Genomic DNA, 16,755 nt, shown 5'->3' on the forward strand with positions numbered 1-16,755 from the left:
CTGGATGCAAGAGCACTTAATGGTGAACCAGGGGAGGTGGTGAGGTGTCCCCAGTCAGTGAGTAAGAGGTGCAGTGGGCATGAAGAGTCAGTAATTAGAGAGGTTCAGGAAGAGGGGAAGAACCAATCATTGGGCATTAAGTTGGCAGTGGTGAGGGTTGGAGCCAAGAGCCTTGGTCAGCGGAATGTGCAGTGAGTGTGAGTGAGTCATGGCCCTCTCAGTGAGAGTGTCAGGCAGCTGGGAGACAATGGGGACACTTGCCCTTGCAAACGTCAGAAGCTCATTAATCCTTTGTGCACATCAAAATATCTGTTTCCGCCCAGGACACAGCCCTGACCTGGGCTGCACTCTGTACCCAGGCTCCTGTATCTGTGCAAAGTGGTATCCTGTCTTGGGCAGCAGGAGAAAGGACTGCCTTCCTCATTGCCACTTCATCCACCAACTCCTGCAAAGCAGTGAGTGACCTCCCTTTGCTCATTGCCACCAGCCACACTGCACTGGGTCAGGGCCAGTTCCAGGCTTGCAGCATCTGAGGTGGGTCCCAGCAGACCAAGCACCATGAACGCCACTTGACAAAATGCTAAAAGGCTAACCAAGAAGGCAAACAGTCCGTCTCACCCTGTGTTTGTGTTCATTCATTGCATCTGGCAATTCATATTTGAAATTCGTCATGTATATAAATGATTTGGATGTGCACATAGGAGGTAAGGCTCGTAAGTTTGCAGATGACACAAAATTGGAGGTGTACTGGACAGAGAAGAGAGTTACCTCAGATTACAACAGGATCTTGATCAAATGGGCCAATGGGCAGAGGAGTGGCAGATAGAGTTCAATTTTGATTAATGTGAGGTGCTGCATTTTGGAAAGGCAAATCAGGACCGGATTTATACACTTAATGGTAAGGTGCTGGGGAGTGTTGCTGAACAAAGAGACTAGGAGCGCAGGTTCATAGCTCCTTGAAAATGGACTCCCAAGTAGACAGGATAGTGAAGAAGGCATTTTGGTATGCTTGCCTTTATTGGTCAGTGTTGAGTATAGGAGTTAGGAGCTGAAACTGTGTTGCTGGAAAAGCGCAGCAGGTCAGGCAGCATCCAAGGAACAGGAGAATCGACGTTTCGGTCAAGGGCTTATGCCTGAAACGTCGATTCTCCTGTTCCCTGGATGCTGCCTGACCTGCTGCGCTTTTCCAGCAACACATTTTCAGCTCTGATCTCCAGCATCTGCAGCCCTCACTTTCTCTCATAGGAGTTAGGAGGTCATGTTGTGTCTGTACGGAACATTAGTTTGGCCAGTTTTGGAATACTGCATGCAGTTCTGGTCTCCCTGCTATCGGAAGGATGTTGTGAAACTTGAAAGGGTTCAGAAAAGATTTACAAGGATGTTGCCAGGGTTGGAGGGTTTGAGCTATAGGGAGAGGCTGAATAAGCTGGGGCTGTTTTCCCTGGAGCATCGGAGGCTGAGGGGTGACCTTATAGAGGTTTACAAAATTATGAGGGGCATGAATAGCGTAAATAACTAAATTCATTTCCCAAGGATGAAGGAGTCCAAAACTAGAGGGCCTAGGTTTAGGGTGAGGGGGAAGGATTTAAAAGAGGCCTAAGGGGAAACTTTTTCACTCAAAGGGTGGAATGTGTATGGAATGAGCTGCCAAGGGAAGTGGTGGAGGCTGGTGCAATTGCAACATTTCAAAGACATTTGGATGGGTATATGAATAGGAAGGCTTTGGAGGGATATGGGCCGGGTGCTGGCAGGTGGGACTAGATTGGGTTGGGATATCTGGTCGGTATGGACAGGTTGGACCGAAGGGTCTGTTTCCATGCTGTACATCTCTATGCCTCTAAATTACACTGTACAAAGATTTGGACTTGAATATTTAATACTTTTTTTATTCATCTCCTTTCTGCATTTTGTTTCACTGAGACACCAAATCATTTATTTTCTTAAAATTGTCTCCTTTGTTAAAATAGCAGTTACAGAAATTGCATAATTACAGACTGAATATTTCGACCATTACCTTCACACAGTAGTTCTAGGGCTACATTTTGATCGGAATTGTTTGAGAATGTTACATTGCTGATCTTACTGTAAACGTTGTAGCTGGAAAGATCACAAATATTGCTTTCATCCACCTCCACAGATTTCATTCCTTAGCCACCAATTTCATCTCAGCCTGTTCCCCTGCCTCACTACTTACTCAGGCTGAACCTGACACTTTGCAGCTAAAACTGTCTGACCCAGATTTGAATGTTCCAATGGGATTTTGAATTTTTATTTATTTTCAATCCTCCTTCTGCTCAATCATTTCCAAACTCCTGCTCTCTGTATCCTAACTCGTACCAAGTCCCATCCGCCCAACACCTCCATGTGTACTTGCTGGACTACAGTGCTCTCTGGTCTAGCAAAGACTCAAGGTCCTCACCCTTGTGTCCAGCTCCTTGGCTTTATCCCTACCTTTCTCTGTTCCCTCCTCCAGCAATAACCCCCCGGGGAACCCCCACATTCCTCCAGTTCTGGTATCCTAACCAACTGGCTTCCTTCGCTCCACATCAGACAGCCATGTCTCCAGGCTTTGGACTGCCCTCTTTAAACCCCCAGCTTCTCTCTCCTTATGAGTCAGACCCTACATCTTCCTGTTCGCGTGTGCCGCGGTGTCACATATATTTGCCAATGTTCTTGGGCAGCACCATGGAATGCATTGCTGTAGTAAAGGCACTATGTAAATGCAACAAGTTGTTGTTTTATATCATCAGCCCTCAACTCTCTAGGAAGAAAGACTGGGCAGCAACAAGAGAAGACCATTTAAACCAAGAGTCCCCTCAGTCCCGCCATTGGCTGAGCCTTGGCTGCAGGGAAGGTATCAGTGAGTTTATTTGTACCTCAGAACTCTCTCAGGCTAACGACAGCGAGAAGTGTTCTTGAGCTGAAATATTAATGTTCAAAAGCTCCTTCTCTGACTCTATGGCTCTCCTTCCCAACCCCTCCCCTACCCGGAGTATCTTGGGCACAAGGAGAAAATTGGAAGGAATAAATTACTGCTCTTTTAAAAAGTCGTGAACCTGATTGTTATGATGTTAACAGCAACATGTTGAGACATGTTTCCTCATGAGGTGAACCGTGTCACTTTGTCAACGTCAGACTATTTTACTCAGTCAGCCATAATTAAAATAAGTCTTGCTTCAATTTCCTTCTTTCAGGAGTAACACAATTAAGCTGTGGTTTGTTGAATTGATGTATTAAGTATTCCTTTGCTGGGTCCTTTAGTCAGCGTGCAATTCTCTGTGTTTGCCGGCCTGTTATTATCTTCTCAACTCTTGTAGAGAACTCTATGGCATCGCCTCTCAGGATCATGAAATATATACCTGCAGGTTCCAGCTTGGCAGATACAACAGCCTATAACATTTCACAAGCAACTAACAATGCACACAATTATAAATGAGGAAACATTCAAGTGAGCGATCAGTGAGTATAACATTCGACTGAAAAGAATCTGAATTTTGCCTTCATGGATTTAAAAGATGATCAGAAAGAGGGACACAGCCACTTCAGTACTTGTAATGAGGGCAGCCAGGTAGACCGCATAGAATAGGAGTTCCCTGATTGGGGCTGTTAATTTTGTCCCATCAGGGAGCCCTGGCTGACAGATATAAACAGGAGAGTCAGGGGTTCTGTTCACATTGAGGGAGCTGGATCAGTGTCAAGGATTCTCCACGTGTGAATAAAGGGGGACTTGGTGATGGAATACCAGCCTCTGTGGAGTCATTTCAGCCATCAACAAATTTATGCTCAGCACACAAGAGTGGAATTGTTAAGAGTGCACATTAATGTGGCATCTTATCTTCAGAATGTGCTCTTGTTTAGCAATTACAATGTTATTGGAAATGGAATCATAATTTCAGAGGGAGCAGTGAGATTTGCAGCTGGCCTGATCTCACCAGAAGGGACAGGTACTGAGTCCACCTGTGGGCCCCGGGCCTGATTTGGCATCTCCTTTCCTGAAAGTGAGAGGCAGGTTTTTCAGGAGTGGGGATGGGTGGAAGCTGGCCTCAAACTCTCCCTGAGCTGGTGGCTTTGTTGTGGAAAGGGCATGGGAAATTACTGGACATTTGGGATTGGAGTGCCTTGAATAGTTTTGTTAGCAACCCCAACCCAGCACAAAGATTGCTTCTCCCCATACCCCCAGCAAGCACACACCCACACACACACACAATCACACACACACACACATACATACACACAATATAACACACATACACACAATCACATACATACACACAATATAACACACACACACACATACACACAATCACATACATACACACAATATAACACACACCCACACACTCAGACACACACACACACCCACACACACACTCACACACCCACACCCACACACACACAATCACACCCACACCCCCCCACACACACACATACACACAATCACATACACACACATAATATAACACACACCCACACATTCAGACACACACACCCACACACACACTCACACACACACACCCACACTCACACACACACCCACACACTCACTCACACTCACACACTCACACACATGCGCGCACACACACCCACACTCACCCACACACCCACACCCTCACACACACGCATGCACACACACAGACACTCACACACACTCATACATACACATACACAGACACACCCACACACCCACATCCACCCACCCACACACACACCCACACCCACCACCCACCCACACATACACCCACACACCCCCACACACACGCAGACACTCACACACACTCACACACACACATTTATTCTCTCTCTCTCTCTCACACACACATACACGCACACACAGAAAACACTCACAGAGGCACACATACACAAACGCGCACGCACACACACAGACACAGACTCGGACACACACACATGATCATGTACACACACACACTCACACACACACATACCCACACACACATCCCCCCCCACACACACATTCCCACACACATACACATCCCCCCACACACACACATCCCCACACACACACATGGTCATGTACACACACACAATCCAGTTATTTTCATGCTGAATTTCCCTATTCTTGCAGCAGTGCATGAAGCACAATTTCTCACCTCCTGAATGCAAATCTCTCTTTATTAATAAAAATGAAATAGATGTGATGAACATTGCCGACTGCTTTGCTCTGGTATGCAGTTTTCGAAACCATAACCTCAGCAGTGGTATATTGAAGCATTGGTGAGTATTCAGAGCAGTGATGGGGATAATTTCAGACTCTCTGGCACTGGGTTATGAAGCAATAGTCAGAACTGAATCTATTTCTATTAAAGAGAAAAAATATTGAGAAAATATATCCATATTTTCAAAATATTGGGAAGAAAGTACAATATAGATATAATCAGGTTATTTTTAACTTAGTCTGTCAGTGCTGAGCTACAGGATATATGTAGAAAATTATCAAGCCTCAGGCAAGACTTGAGGTAAGAAGAAAGGTTTTATTCCCCACAGGAAAGTGAATCTGTGAAATGGGCTGTCAGACTGAGAAATGAACAGGCTGGTGATGAGAACTTTTACAAAAAAGCTGGGTGGGCTTTAAGGAATCTAATGCCAATCCTATCACAAGAGATTAAATCTGAATTTTAAAAATGTAAAAATTATTATTAAAATTACAATCTATTTCAAATAGATTTTAATTGGATGAAGCTAGTTTAAATGGTCAAACTGAACTGCATGGCATCTTCTTTCAAGTTGCGCTGACAATATATTCTAGAACTGTTGTGACAACAAATTCACTGTAAGTATTTTTATCACAGCCATCAGGTTTTGTGAGAGCAGTGTTTAAGTGAAAATCCATAGCTCATTGCTTGTTGAAGTTATTTTGACCTTCTTAGTCTCTTAACGTTGATTTGTACAAGTTGAAATTAGCCTGGGAATCACAACATTTCTGTTCTCTAAGGTCTGCTCAGTGTAACCTTCACCAATTAAAAAATAGTAAACCTTTGGAACAATCCTGAAGCATAGAAATGATTCTGGAGCCTGTTCTACACGTCTAAAGGCTCAAATGATTGTCCTGAAATAGGAGAAAGTGAGCACTGCAGATTTTGGAGATCAGAGTCAAAAGGTGTGTTGCAGGAAAAGCACAGCCGGTCACGCAGCTTCCAAGAATTGATGTTTTGAGCATAAGCCCTACCTCAGGGATGGTAGATGAAGAGCTTATGCTTAAAACATTGACTCTCCTGCTCCTCGGATGCTGCCTGACTGGCTGTGCTTTTCCAGCACCACACTTTTTGACTCTGATTGTCCTGAAATATAAATATATAGACACTCATGAATGGTTTTGTGTGTTTCATTGTCAATCTAATCAGATGCATGCTGACAAGATGTTTGCTGGTTGTCAAGAATTTATATTTGCTTGTGTTAATCAAACCCGGGGAATTCCATGTCCATGCTAACAGGTAATAATTGGCCCCACTTCAGGATTCCTGAAGAAGGGCTTATGCCCGAAATGTCGATTCTCCTGTTCCCTGGATGCTGCCTGACCTGCTGCGCTGTTCCAGCAAAACATTTTCAGTCCACTTCAGGAATGTTAACTAACTGGTTCAGCTACACCATGGGTTACTGACGTCAATATAGGGGATCAACAACATGATTGACATTGAAGCCACACCCACTGGGTGCATTGTCAGATCCCAAAGAGGCTCAATCTAGTAGCAGCTGATTTGCCTTTTTCCTGTCACCAAAACCAAGAGGCAATTTTATTAAGGCGCAGTAAGGCTACCTTTCAGATATGGTAAGAGCATCACTGAGGGCACTGATCAGGATTTTCCAATCAGTCTCCAATTTTTTTTATTCTTTCATGGGATGAGAGCATTACTGGCTGGACCAAGAATAATTGCTGTGGGTCACATGTAGGCCAGACTGGGTAAAGATGGCAGTTTCCTTCCCAAAAAGGACATTAGTGAACCAGAGGGGGTTTTCCTGACAATCAACAATGGATTCAGGGTCATCATTAGACTTTTAATTCAAAACTTCCCACTGAGATGCACGGTGGCTCAGTGGTTAGCACTGCTGCTTCACAGCACTAGGGTCCTAGGTTCGATTCTGGCCTTGGGCGATGTCTGTATAGAATTTGCACATTCTCCCATATCTGTGTGGGTTTCCTTCCACAGTCCAAAGATGTGCCGGTCAGGTGAATTGGCCTTGCTAAATTGCCCATAGTGTTAGGTGCATTAGTCAGAGGGAAATGGGTCTGGGTGGGTTACTCTTCGGAGGGTTTGTGTGGACTGGTTGGGCCAAAGGGTCTGTTTCCACACTGTAGGGAATCTAATCAAACATAATTCTGAGATTTTCGAATGCCTGAAAGTAAACCTCAGCCGCTATGCCAATCCCAACATTCTCCTAAGCAACAGTGGCTCTCAGTAAAGGCTTTGGTCACTTCATGAATGATTAAGAAATTCAACATCATGTGACATCACCACACTATCACCAATCCAAATAGAAAGGCTGGGGTGAAAATTGCCAAAGGAATCATAACAAAATCGAGCAAATTGATAATAATGAAATGAATTAACCGTATCTTTTACCCACAGCTGTACACTGTGTATGTGTCACTCTCTGTCCCACTTCTTTTCATATAATTCCCAAAGCCATGCTATCTGATGGGGTCTTCCTTTTCCACTTTGTTTTTCCTCTGATCTTCACAGCCTTGGCAGGGCCAGGAAAATATTGCTTGATCCTACACTTGACCTCATCAGTACCAAATGAAGCAAAGTCACCAAACTGGATCCAATTACTAACATTGACTTTACCATTAAATTTGTTTTCAGGTGAGGGCTGTTTATTCCAACAGAGTAAATGTTTCAGCTCGATGGAAGAAATATATTCCAATACCATGTATAGTTCAGTAAGTATGACAATCTGTTTTCAATCTTTACTTGGTTACAAAAGGTTGGATCTTTCAGCATTTACCACCCATTTCCTGCCAAAGCCCAGATGAGCATGAGAAATGTGGTGAACAGTGTGGTGCCATACTCTCCAGTCTTCACACCCTCCCTAATCTCCTCTCTCTGTCTACAATTCACATCCACTCAGTGTCCCCATTGTTTATAAAAATTCCCACTGAATGTGATTGAAGAATTTTGTCTATTTTTGGACATAAAACCGGGATTCAATACATCAGATCCACTTTCACCCATGAATATCTCAGTGACACTGGGGATGTAAAGTATTATTAATGTGTAGTCGAAAAGGAATCTCATATTTTATTACAATCAATCACAGAGTTTATTTCTTTAAATTCCAATTTTGTTTCAAGCAGTATTCTCCCCTGGCCCCACTCCACCCTCCCAACGCTCTTTGATGTGTGAAATCTCACAGGACGTGGGGTATTAGTCTGTACCCACTGCTTTAATCCAAATTCATTTGACCCTGGTTAATGAGGACAGAGGAGAGCAGGCAGGTGTGAAATTCACTTTAGAACATAGAACAATACAGTGCAGAACAGGCCTTTCAGCCCTCGATGCTGCACCGACCTCTGAACTATTCTCAGCTCGTCCCCCTACACTATCCCATCATCATCCATGTACTTATCCAAGGATTGTTTAAATCTCCCAATGTGGCTGAGTTGACTACATTGGCAAGGAGGGCATTCCACGCCCTTACCACTCTCTGAGTAAGGAACCTGACTCTGACATCTGTCTTAAATCTATCATCCCTCAATTTGTAGTCATGCCCCCTTGTACAAGCTGACGTCATCATCCTAGGAAAAAGGCAAATGGAGTTTAATTCAGATAAGTGCAAGGTGCTGCATTTTGAGAAAGCAAATCTTAGCAGGACTTATACATTTAATGGTAAGGTCCTAGGGAGTGTTGCTGAACAAAGAGACCTTGGAGTGCAGGTTCATAGCTCCTTGAAAGTGGAGTCGCAGGTAGATAGGATAGTGAAGAAGGCGTTTGGTATGTTTTCCTTTATTGACCAGAGTATTGAGTACAGGAGTTGGGAGGTCATGTTGCGGCTGTACAGGACATTGGTTAGGCCACTGTTGGAATATTGCATGCAATTCTGGTCTCCTTCCTATCGGAAAGATGTTGTGAAACTTGAAAGGGTTCAGAAAAGATTTACAAGGATGTTGCCAGGGTTGGAGGATTTGAGCTTTCAGGTGACGCTGAACAGGCTGGGGCTGTTTTCCCTGGAGCGTCAGAGGCTGAGGGGTGACCTTATAGAGGTTTACAAAATTATGAGGGGCATGAATAGGATAAATAGGCAAAGTCTTTTCCCTGGGGTCGGGGAGTCCAGAACTAGAAGGCACAGGTTTAGGGTGAGAGGGGAAAGTTATAAAAGGGACCTAAGGGGCACTTTTTCACGCAGAGGGTGGTACGTGTATGGAATGAGCTGCCAGAGGAAGTGGTGGAGGTGTTACAATTGCAATATTTCAAAGCCATCTGGATGTATATATGAATAGGAAGGGTTTGGAGGGATATGGGCTGGGTGCTGGCAGGTGGGACTTGATTGGGTTGGGATATCTGGTCGGCATGGACGGGTTGGACCAAAGGGTCTGTTACCATGCTGTACATCTCTATGACTCTATGACTATGACTTTCACGGTCTACCCTATCTAATCCTCTGATCATCTTGTATGTCTCTATCAAATCCCTTCTTAGCCTTCTTCTTTCCAATTATTACCAATCCAACACAACATTTCAATTCCAATCCTGCTGGAACTTGAGAAAGTTACCTTTTAAATGTTGGGATCGAATACAATCAATTTGAATGTCATCATTACTTGGGGAGATTTTGTTCTCCTTCCTCTGGGTATTAAGACTGAGAGAATTGTTGTGGTTCTGTTCGCCGAGCTGGAAGTTTTTGTTGCAAACGTTTCAGCCCCTGGCTAGGCGACATCATCAGTGCTTGGGAGCCTCCTGCGAAGCGCTTCTTTGATGTTTCCTCCGGTGTTTATAGTGGTCTGTCCCTGCCGCTTCCGGTTGTCAGTTTCAGCTGTCCGCTGTAGTGGTTGGTATATTGGGTCCAGGTCGATGTGTTTGTTGATGGAGTTTGTGGATGAATGCCATGCCTCTAGGAATTCCCTGGCTGTTCTCTGTCTGGCTTGCCCTATGATAAGTAGTGTTGTCCCAGTCGAATTCATGTTGCTTGTTGTCTGCGTGTGTGACTACTAAGGATAGCTGGTCGTGTCGTTTTGTGGCTAGTTGATGTTCATGTATGCGGATTGTTAGCTGTCTTCCTGTTTGTCCTATATAGTGTTTTGTGCAGTCCTTGCATGGTATTTTGTACACTACATTAGTTTTGCTCATGTTGGGTATCGGGTCCTTCGTTCTGGTGAGTTGTTGTCTGAGCGTGGCTGTTGGTTTGTGTGCCGTTATGAGTCCTAGGGGTCGCAGTAGTCTGGCTGTCAGTCCCGAGATGCTCCTGATGTATGGTAGTGTGGCTAGTCCTTTTGGTTGTGGTATGTCCCCGTTCCGTGGTCTTTCTCTTAGGCAACTGTTGATGAAGTTGCGCGGGTATCCGTTTTTGGCGAATACATTGTATAGGTGTTCCTCTTCTTCTTTTTGCAGTTCTGGTGTACTGCAGTGTGTTGTGGCTCTTTTGAATAGTGTCCTGATGCAGCTTCGTTTGTGTGTGTTGGGGTGGTTACTTTCATAGTTTAGGACTTGGTCTGTGTGTGTGGCTTTCCTGTAAACCCTTGTAGTGAATTCTCCGTTCGGTGTTCTCTGTACCATCACGTCTAGGAATGGGAGTTGGTTGTCCTTTTCTTCTTCTCTCGTGAATCGGATTCCTGTGAGTGTGGCGTTGATGATCCGGTGTGTTTTTTCTATTTCCGTGTTTTTAATGATTACAAACGTGTCATCGACATATCTGACCCAGAGTTTGGGTTGAATTTGTGGTAGGACTGTTTGTTCTAACCTTTGCATAACTGCCTCTGCTATGAGTCCAGAGATGGGTGAGGCCATGGGTGTTCCGTTGATTTGTTCGTATATCTGGTTGTTGAATGTGAAGTGTGTTGTGAGGCACAAGTCCAGTAGTTTAAGTATGCCGTCTTTGTTGATAGGTTCAGCGTCCTGTTTTCTGTTCTGTATGTCCAGTAGGTTGGCTATTGTTTCTCTGGCTAGGGTTTTGTCAATAGAGGTGAACAGTGCCGTCACGTCGAATGATATCATGGTTTCTTCTTTGTCTATGTGTATATTTCTGATGATGTCCAAGAATTCCTGTGTTGATAGTATAGAGTGTTTGGATCCGCTGACCAGGTGTTTCAGTTTCTGTTGTAGTTCTTTGGCCAGTTTGTGTGATGGTGTCCCTGGTAGTGATACTATGGGTCTGAGTGGGATGTCTGGTTTGTGCACTTTAGGTAATCCATAGAATCTGGGGGTGTTGTTGCTTTCAGGTTTCATTCTTTGTAGGTCAGCTCTGGTTACCTATAGAGGAACACCTATACAAGGTATTTGCCAAAAACGGATACCCGCGCAACTTCATCAACAGATGCCTAAGAGAAAGACCATGGAACGAGGACATACCACAACCAAAAGGACTAGCCACACTACCATACATCAGGAGCATTTCAGAACTGACAGCCAGACTACTGCGACCCCTAGGACTCATAACGGCACACAAACCAACAGCCACGCTCAGACAACAACTCACCAGAACGAAGGACCCGATACCCAACATGAGCAAAACTAATGTAGTGTACAAAATACCATGCAAGGACTGCACATAACACTATATAGGACAAACAGGAAGACAGCTAACAATCCGCATACATGAACATCAACTAGCCACAAAACGACACGACCAGCTATCCTTAGTAGTCACACACGCAGACAACAAGCAACATGAATTCGACTGGGACAACACTACTATCATAGGGCAAGCCAGACAGAGAACAGCCAGGGAATTCCTAGAGGCATGGCATTCATCCACAAACTCCATCAACAAACACATCGACCTGGACCCAATATACTAACCACTACAGCGGACAGCTGAAACTGACAACCGGAAGCGGCAGGGACAGACCACTATAAACACCGGAGGAAACATCAAAGAAGCCCTTCGCAGGAGGCTCCCAAGCACTGATGATGTTGCCTTGCCAGGGGACGAAACGTTTGCAACAAAAACTTCCAGCTCGGCGAACAGAACCACAACAACGAGCACCCGAGTTATAAATCTTCACACAAACTTTGAACTGAGAGAATTGATGAGAATATTGTACAAATAGCCTGCAAAGAGCAGCCTTGATGGTGAAGCTTTTCCATTTTCCTGTTTGCCCTGATTCGAACAAACTTGACAAAGGATAAAATCCAAAGCCTTGCTAATGATCTCAGCAGTGAGCCAGAATGCAAAGTCAGGCTGATGTCATATCAGAACCGTGCCATTTCCCTCCAATCAAATTCCCATGGTTCTGATTTATTCCAGATTTATAACAAAATTAGAAGATGCAAATTTCCTCAATTATATTTCCTGCTCTTGAGTTGCACATTATCTCACTGATATTTCTTTTGACAAGGTCCAATATGGGAGATTGACTGAGAAGGTTAACACACATGGAATTGAGGGAATTGGCAAGATGGATCAGAAACTGGCTTAGTAATAGAGTACAAAGGGTAGTGGGAAAAGGCTGTTTGAGTGACTGGAGGCTGGTGTCCAGGTGTGTACCACATGGATCAGTACTGGGACTGGTTTTGTTTGTTATATACAGAAATGAAATAGAACATGGACGAGTTGGACCAAAGGGTCTGTTTCCGTGCTGTATATCTCTATGACTCTAAGAAAACGTGAGGAAAATATTAAAGAAATTTACAGGTGACACCAAGATTGGTAGAGTGGTTAATAGTGAAGATGATGGTTGTAGATTACAGCAAGATATAGATGGGTTGGTCAGATCGGCAGACCAGTGACGGATGGTACATAACCCTGATAAGTGTGAGGTGGTGCACTTTAGATGAAGAAACAAGAAAAGGGAATATTTAATGAATGGCAGGACTCTGGGTAGCTCAGAGGAACAGAGGGATCTTGGGGTAATTATTCACAGATCCCTGAAGCCAGCAGATCACATGAATAGGATTGTTAAGTAGGCAAATAAGATGTGCTCTCAGAAAGATGTTGTGAAACTCGGGTTGGACTGAAGGATCTGTTTCCATGCTGTACATCTCTATGACTCTATAACTTGCTTTCATCAGTCATGGCATAGAATATAAGAGCAAGGAGCAATGCTGGAGTTGTACAGAATGTTGCTCAGGCCCCAACTGGAGTATGGTATGCAGCTCTGGTCACCTCACAACTGGAAGGGTGTGATGGCACCAGAGGGTGTACAGAAGAGGTTCACCAGGATATTGCCTGGGATGGAGAAACTGGGCTATAAGGAGAGACTCGAGAGGTTTGAATTGTTTTCTCTCCATCAGAGAAGACTGACTGAGGGATATAAGATTATGAAGGCTATGGACAGGGTGAATAGAGAGCAGCTGTTGCCCTTGGTTGAGGGGTCAGTTATGGGGGGACACAGTTTTAGGGCAAGAGGCTGGAGATTCAGAGGTTTTTGGGGAAAAAAACCTTTTCAGTCAACAGGTGGTGGGAATCTGTAATGCATTGCCTAGGAAACCTTACATATTTGGATGAGCGCTTGAAATATCACAACATCCAAGGATTTGGGACAATTGCACGAAGTTGGGATGAGTGCACCATTAGTGGTAGTTATATCGGTGTAGACCTGATTGGCCAAAAGGCCTTCCTGTGCTGTATAAACCTATGAATGTAAGTCCATCTCCATGATAGTGGGCAGACGGCTGAGATTCCAATACAGCATGATCTATAGCTACTCCTTGCATTCAGTGCTTTCCCCAAGTCCTAATTGTTTATGTTCATTTCCCTCTGAATTAGGGCACTTTACATTTTACAGTGTATGCTAATCAGATACTCAAGAAATTGCAGCATAAACTGTAATTGGGACAATCAATATCCCCAGAGAAGTGTCCACACCAACCATTTTCAGCTGCTTCATCAACAACCTTCCCTCCATCATAAGGTCAGAAGTGGGGATATTCGTTGATGCTGCACCATTTCAAACTCCTCATACGCTGAGACAGTCTGGTGCCCAAATACAACAAGATCTGGATGCTATCCAGGTTTGGGTTGACAAATGGCAAACAGCATTCAGGCCACACAAGGGGCAGCCTTCAACAAGAGAGAATCTAATCATCACCCCTTGACTTCCAATGGCATTGCCAGCGCTGAATTCCCCACTATCAACATTTTCAGTTACCATTAAAGAGAAACTGAACTGGACTAACTATGTAAATATAGTGGCTACATGAACAATTCAGAGACCAGAAAACCTGACAGTGAGAACTCAACCCCTAAATCTCCAATAACTAAAAGCAAAATACAGTAGACCTGGAAATCTGAGACAAACACAGGGAATGCTGAAGAATCTCAGCTGGGCTGGCAGCATCTGTGGAGAAAGGAACAGAGTTAACATTTGTGTCCAGTGACCCTTCTTCAGGGGTCAAGGACAAGGGCAGCCGGTACCTGGGAATACTACCTCCTGCAAGCTCCCCCACAAGCTATTCATCCACACAAGCCACCCAGACTTGGAAATATATCACCGTTCCTTCACTGTCGCTGGGTCAAAATCCTGGAATTCCCTCCCTATGACACAAGAGGTGTACCTATACTAAAAGAACTGCAGCGGTTCAACAGGCAGCTCACCACCACTTTCTCAATCGCAACTAAGGATGGGCAACAATCCTCGCTCAGTCCATGAAGCCCACATCCCTTGAATGAGTGAGAAAAAAGGCTACAATTTAAAAGTACATCAGCATAAGTGTGAACAAGACAATTTTGGTCCTTAGTTTAAGAGATAAAAATGAGTCTAATGTTTGTGCTCAACATTAGGGTCCAGCTTTGATCAGATGTTCATTTCCACTTGATTTAAACATCATATTTACAATGAGGTTATCTTCTCACCTTGAATGTACCCTCCAATGAAAGATATTGCAATTTCACAAGGCAATCTTATTTATAATATCCAATACAGTCAATGAACAGGTTGGCGCAACATTGAGGTCCGAAGGGCCTGTACTGCGCTGTAATGTTCTATGTTCTGAGTTCTATAACACTGCAGGATTTTGTTATAATGCCAGAGACCTCTTGCATGTATGTTTTTTACAGTTAAAATATCTAAACAGGTTCACAATATACTTAGTTGACAAGCAGAAAATGTGGCTTCAATTGTTGAACTAATGACTCATTTCGACTCAACAAACACAATGCCAGAGCAATGCACACATGACAACGCACAGAAACCCAAATACTGGGTCCACATAGCAAAACCTGAAAGCAGAAAGTTCATCTACTATAGTTAATCTGTTTAAGTGCAATGATCCTGAAATCCCACACAGACTTGTTTGATTCCTGAAAGGGGAAAAAAACTAATGATTTTCTAATCAGAAAAACACTCTGAAGTATACACAAGTTGTCTTGAAGATCAATATTTCATTTTCGTCTGTGTTTCAAATTGGCTCTGCCCACATTCCCAAAATTAGTTCAAGCTCACCTTGAGGGGTAGTAAGTGGGATACGGAAGAGATATAGTGGGATAATATAGGTGCTGAGGGAAAGGAGTGATTACATTTGAGTTTATAAGAGTAGATAATTGTCCCATAACTTTCTCCATCTATCCTTGTTCCTGCAACTTTTGCTTCTTTCCAAGGTGGCCTGTTTCCCTAAATCTTCAGTATTTTATGAGTATTTCGTCAGACATAGTTTCTGTGAAAATTTGGCTACACAATGTCTTATAAATATATATATATTAACACACTGTCTATACCGAAGTTTCACATATTCCATTCCAATGCCCCATTCAATTCCTGCCCACTGTGTGTCAGACTCTGCTTCCCTTCTATGCCAGGTTCCAAATGTGGTGTTCATGCCAGCTCCCACGCCCATTCTGCTTCCTTACTCCACGTAACTGCACACATCCCCGGTCCCTCTTCCTCTAGCGTGATTTAAGGAAGGACCAACAGCACAAACATCAGACATGGACAGCCAACTGCCACATGCACATACAAGGTTGGAGTCTGCTCACATATATTGTTTTGATAAATTGTAACAAATCCTTAATGCCCAGAGAGAATCAGAATGACACTACACAAACTGCTTGAAAAGATCAATAGGATGATCCAAATGAATCCCCATTGATGGGATTTCACAATGATCCACCAGTCAGTGAAATGATGTCATGGGGAATGATGAATAATTTGGGATTCTGATGATCTAATGAGCTTTTCCATATAACAATTTACAAAAATCTTTTTATGGAGGAAACATTTTGTTTATTTTGTGCTACTTTGAACAAAACAATCTGCTTATCTAGTATTTTTAGGAATGGAGATGTGCTGAATCCACCTTTTCGATTGATTATTCCCAAGCATGTAATGACAAATTGGGATAAGATTCTTGCCATGATAACTGAGAAGGCAAAGATCCAAACTGGAGCTGTTCGCAGGTGGGTGCCATTGGGAAGTGGAATATGATTGCTCTCTCGTTATTTTTCTTTTGTATTCTTCCAAATGTTATATATTATGGAAAAGGCTTATCTCTGTGGATGGAGTATAATTAATTTCTTCTGTATCATTTTCACAGCATTATCACAGTCATAAAACTGTATTCCAATAAGATCTAACAGTCTGTCTTTGCAGTAAGAGAGCTTCATCTCTCTGGAGGGAGGTGATGTGGACTAAACTGTTCAAGGAAACAG

General features: G+C 43.6%; 1 protein-coding gene across 3 annotated transcripts in view; it reads left to right on the forward strand.

Moving 5' to 3' along the window:
- The window catches only part of dcdc2b (doublecortin domain containing 2B), an 85,305-nt gene that overhangs the window by 28,809 nt on the left and 39,741 nt on the right, over positions 1-16,755 (forward strand). For all 3 annotated transcript variants that reach the window (XM_087976995.1, XM_087976994.1, XM_087976996.1), the window contains exons 3-4: positions 7,821-7,897; positions 16,372-16,503. In XM_087976995.1, the coding sequence (XP_087833121.1) occupies positions 7,821-7,897; positions 16,372-16,503 (209 nt within the window). The remainder of the gene's footprint in view (positions 1-7,820; positions 7,898-16,371; positions 16,504-16,755) is intronic.

The sequence above is a fragment of the Chiloscyllium plagiosum genome, unplaced genomic scaffold, assembly GCF_037043375.1.
Source record: "Chiloscyllium plagiosum isolate Xiang-an unplaced genomic scaffold, Cpla_swu_hap1 HiC_scaffold_30, whole genome shotgun sequence".
Lineage (NCBI taxonomy): Eukaryota > Metazoa > Chordata > Chondrichthyes > Orectolobiformes > Hemiscylliidae > Chiloscyllium > Chiloscyllium plagiosum.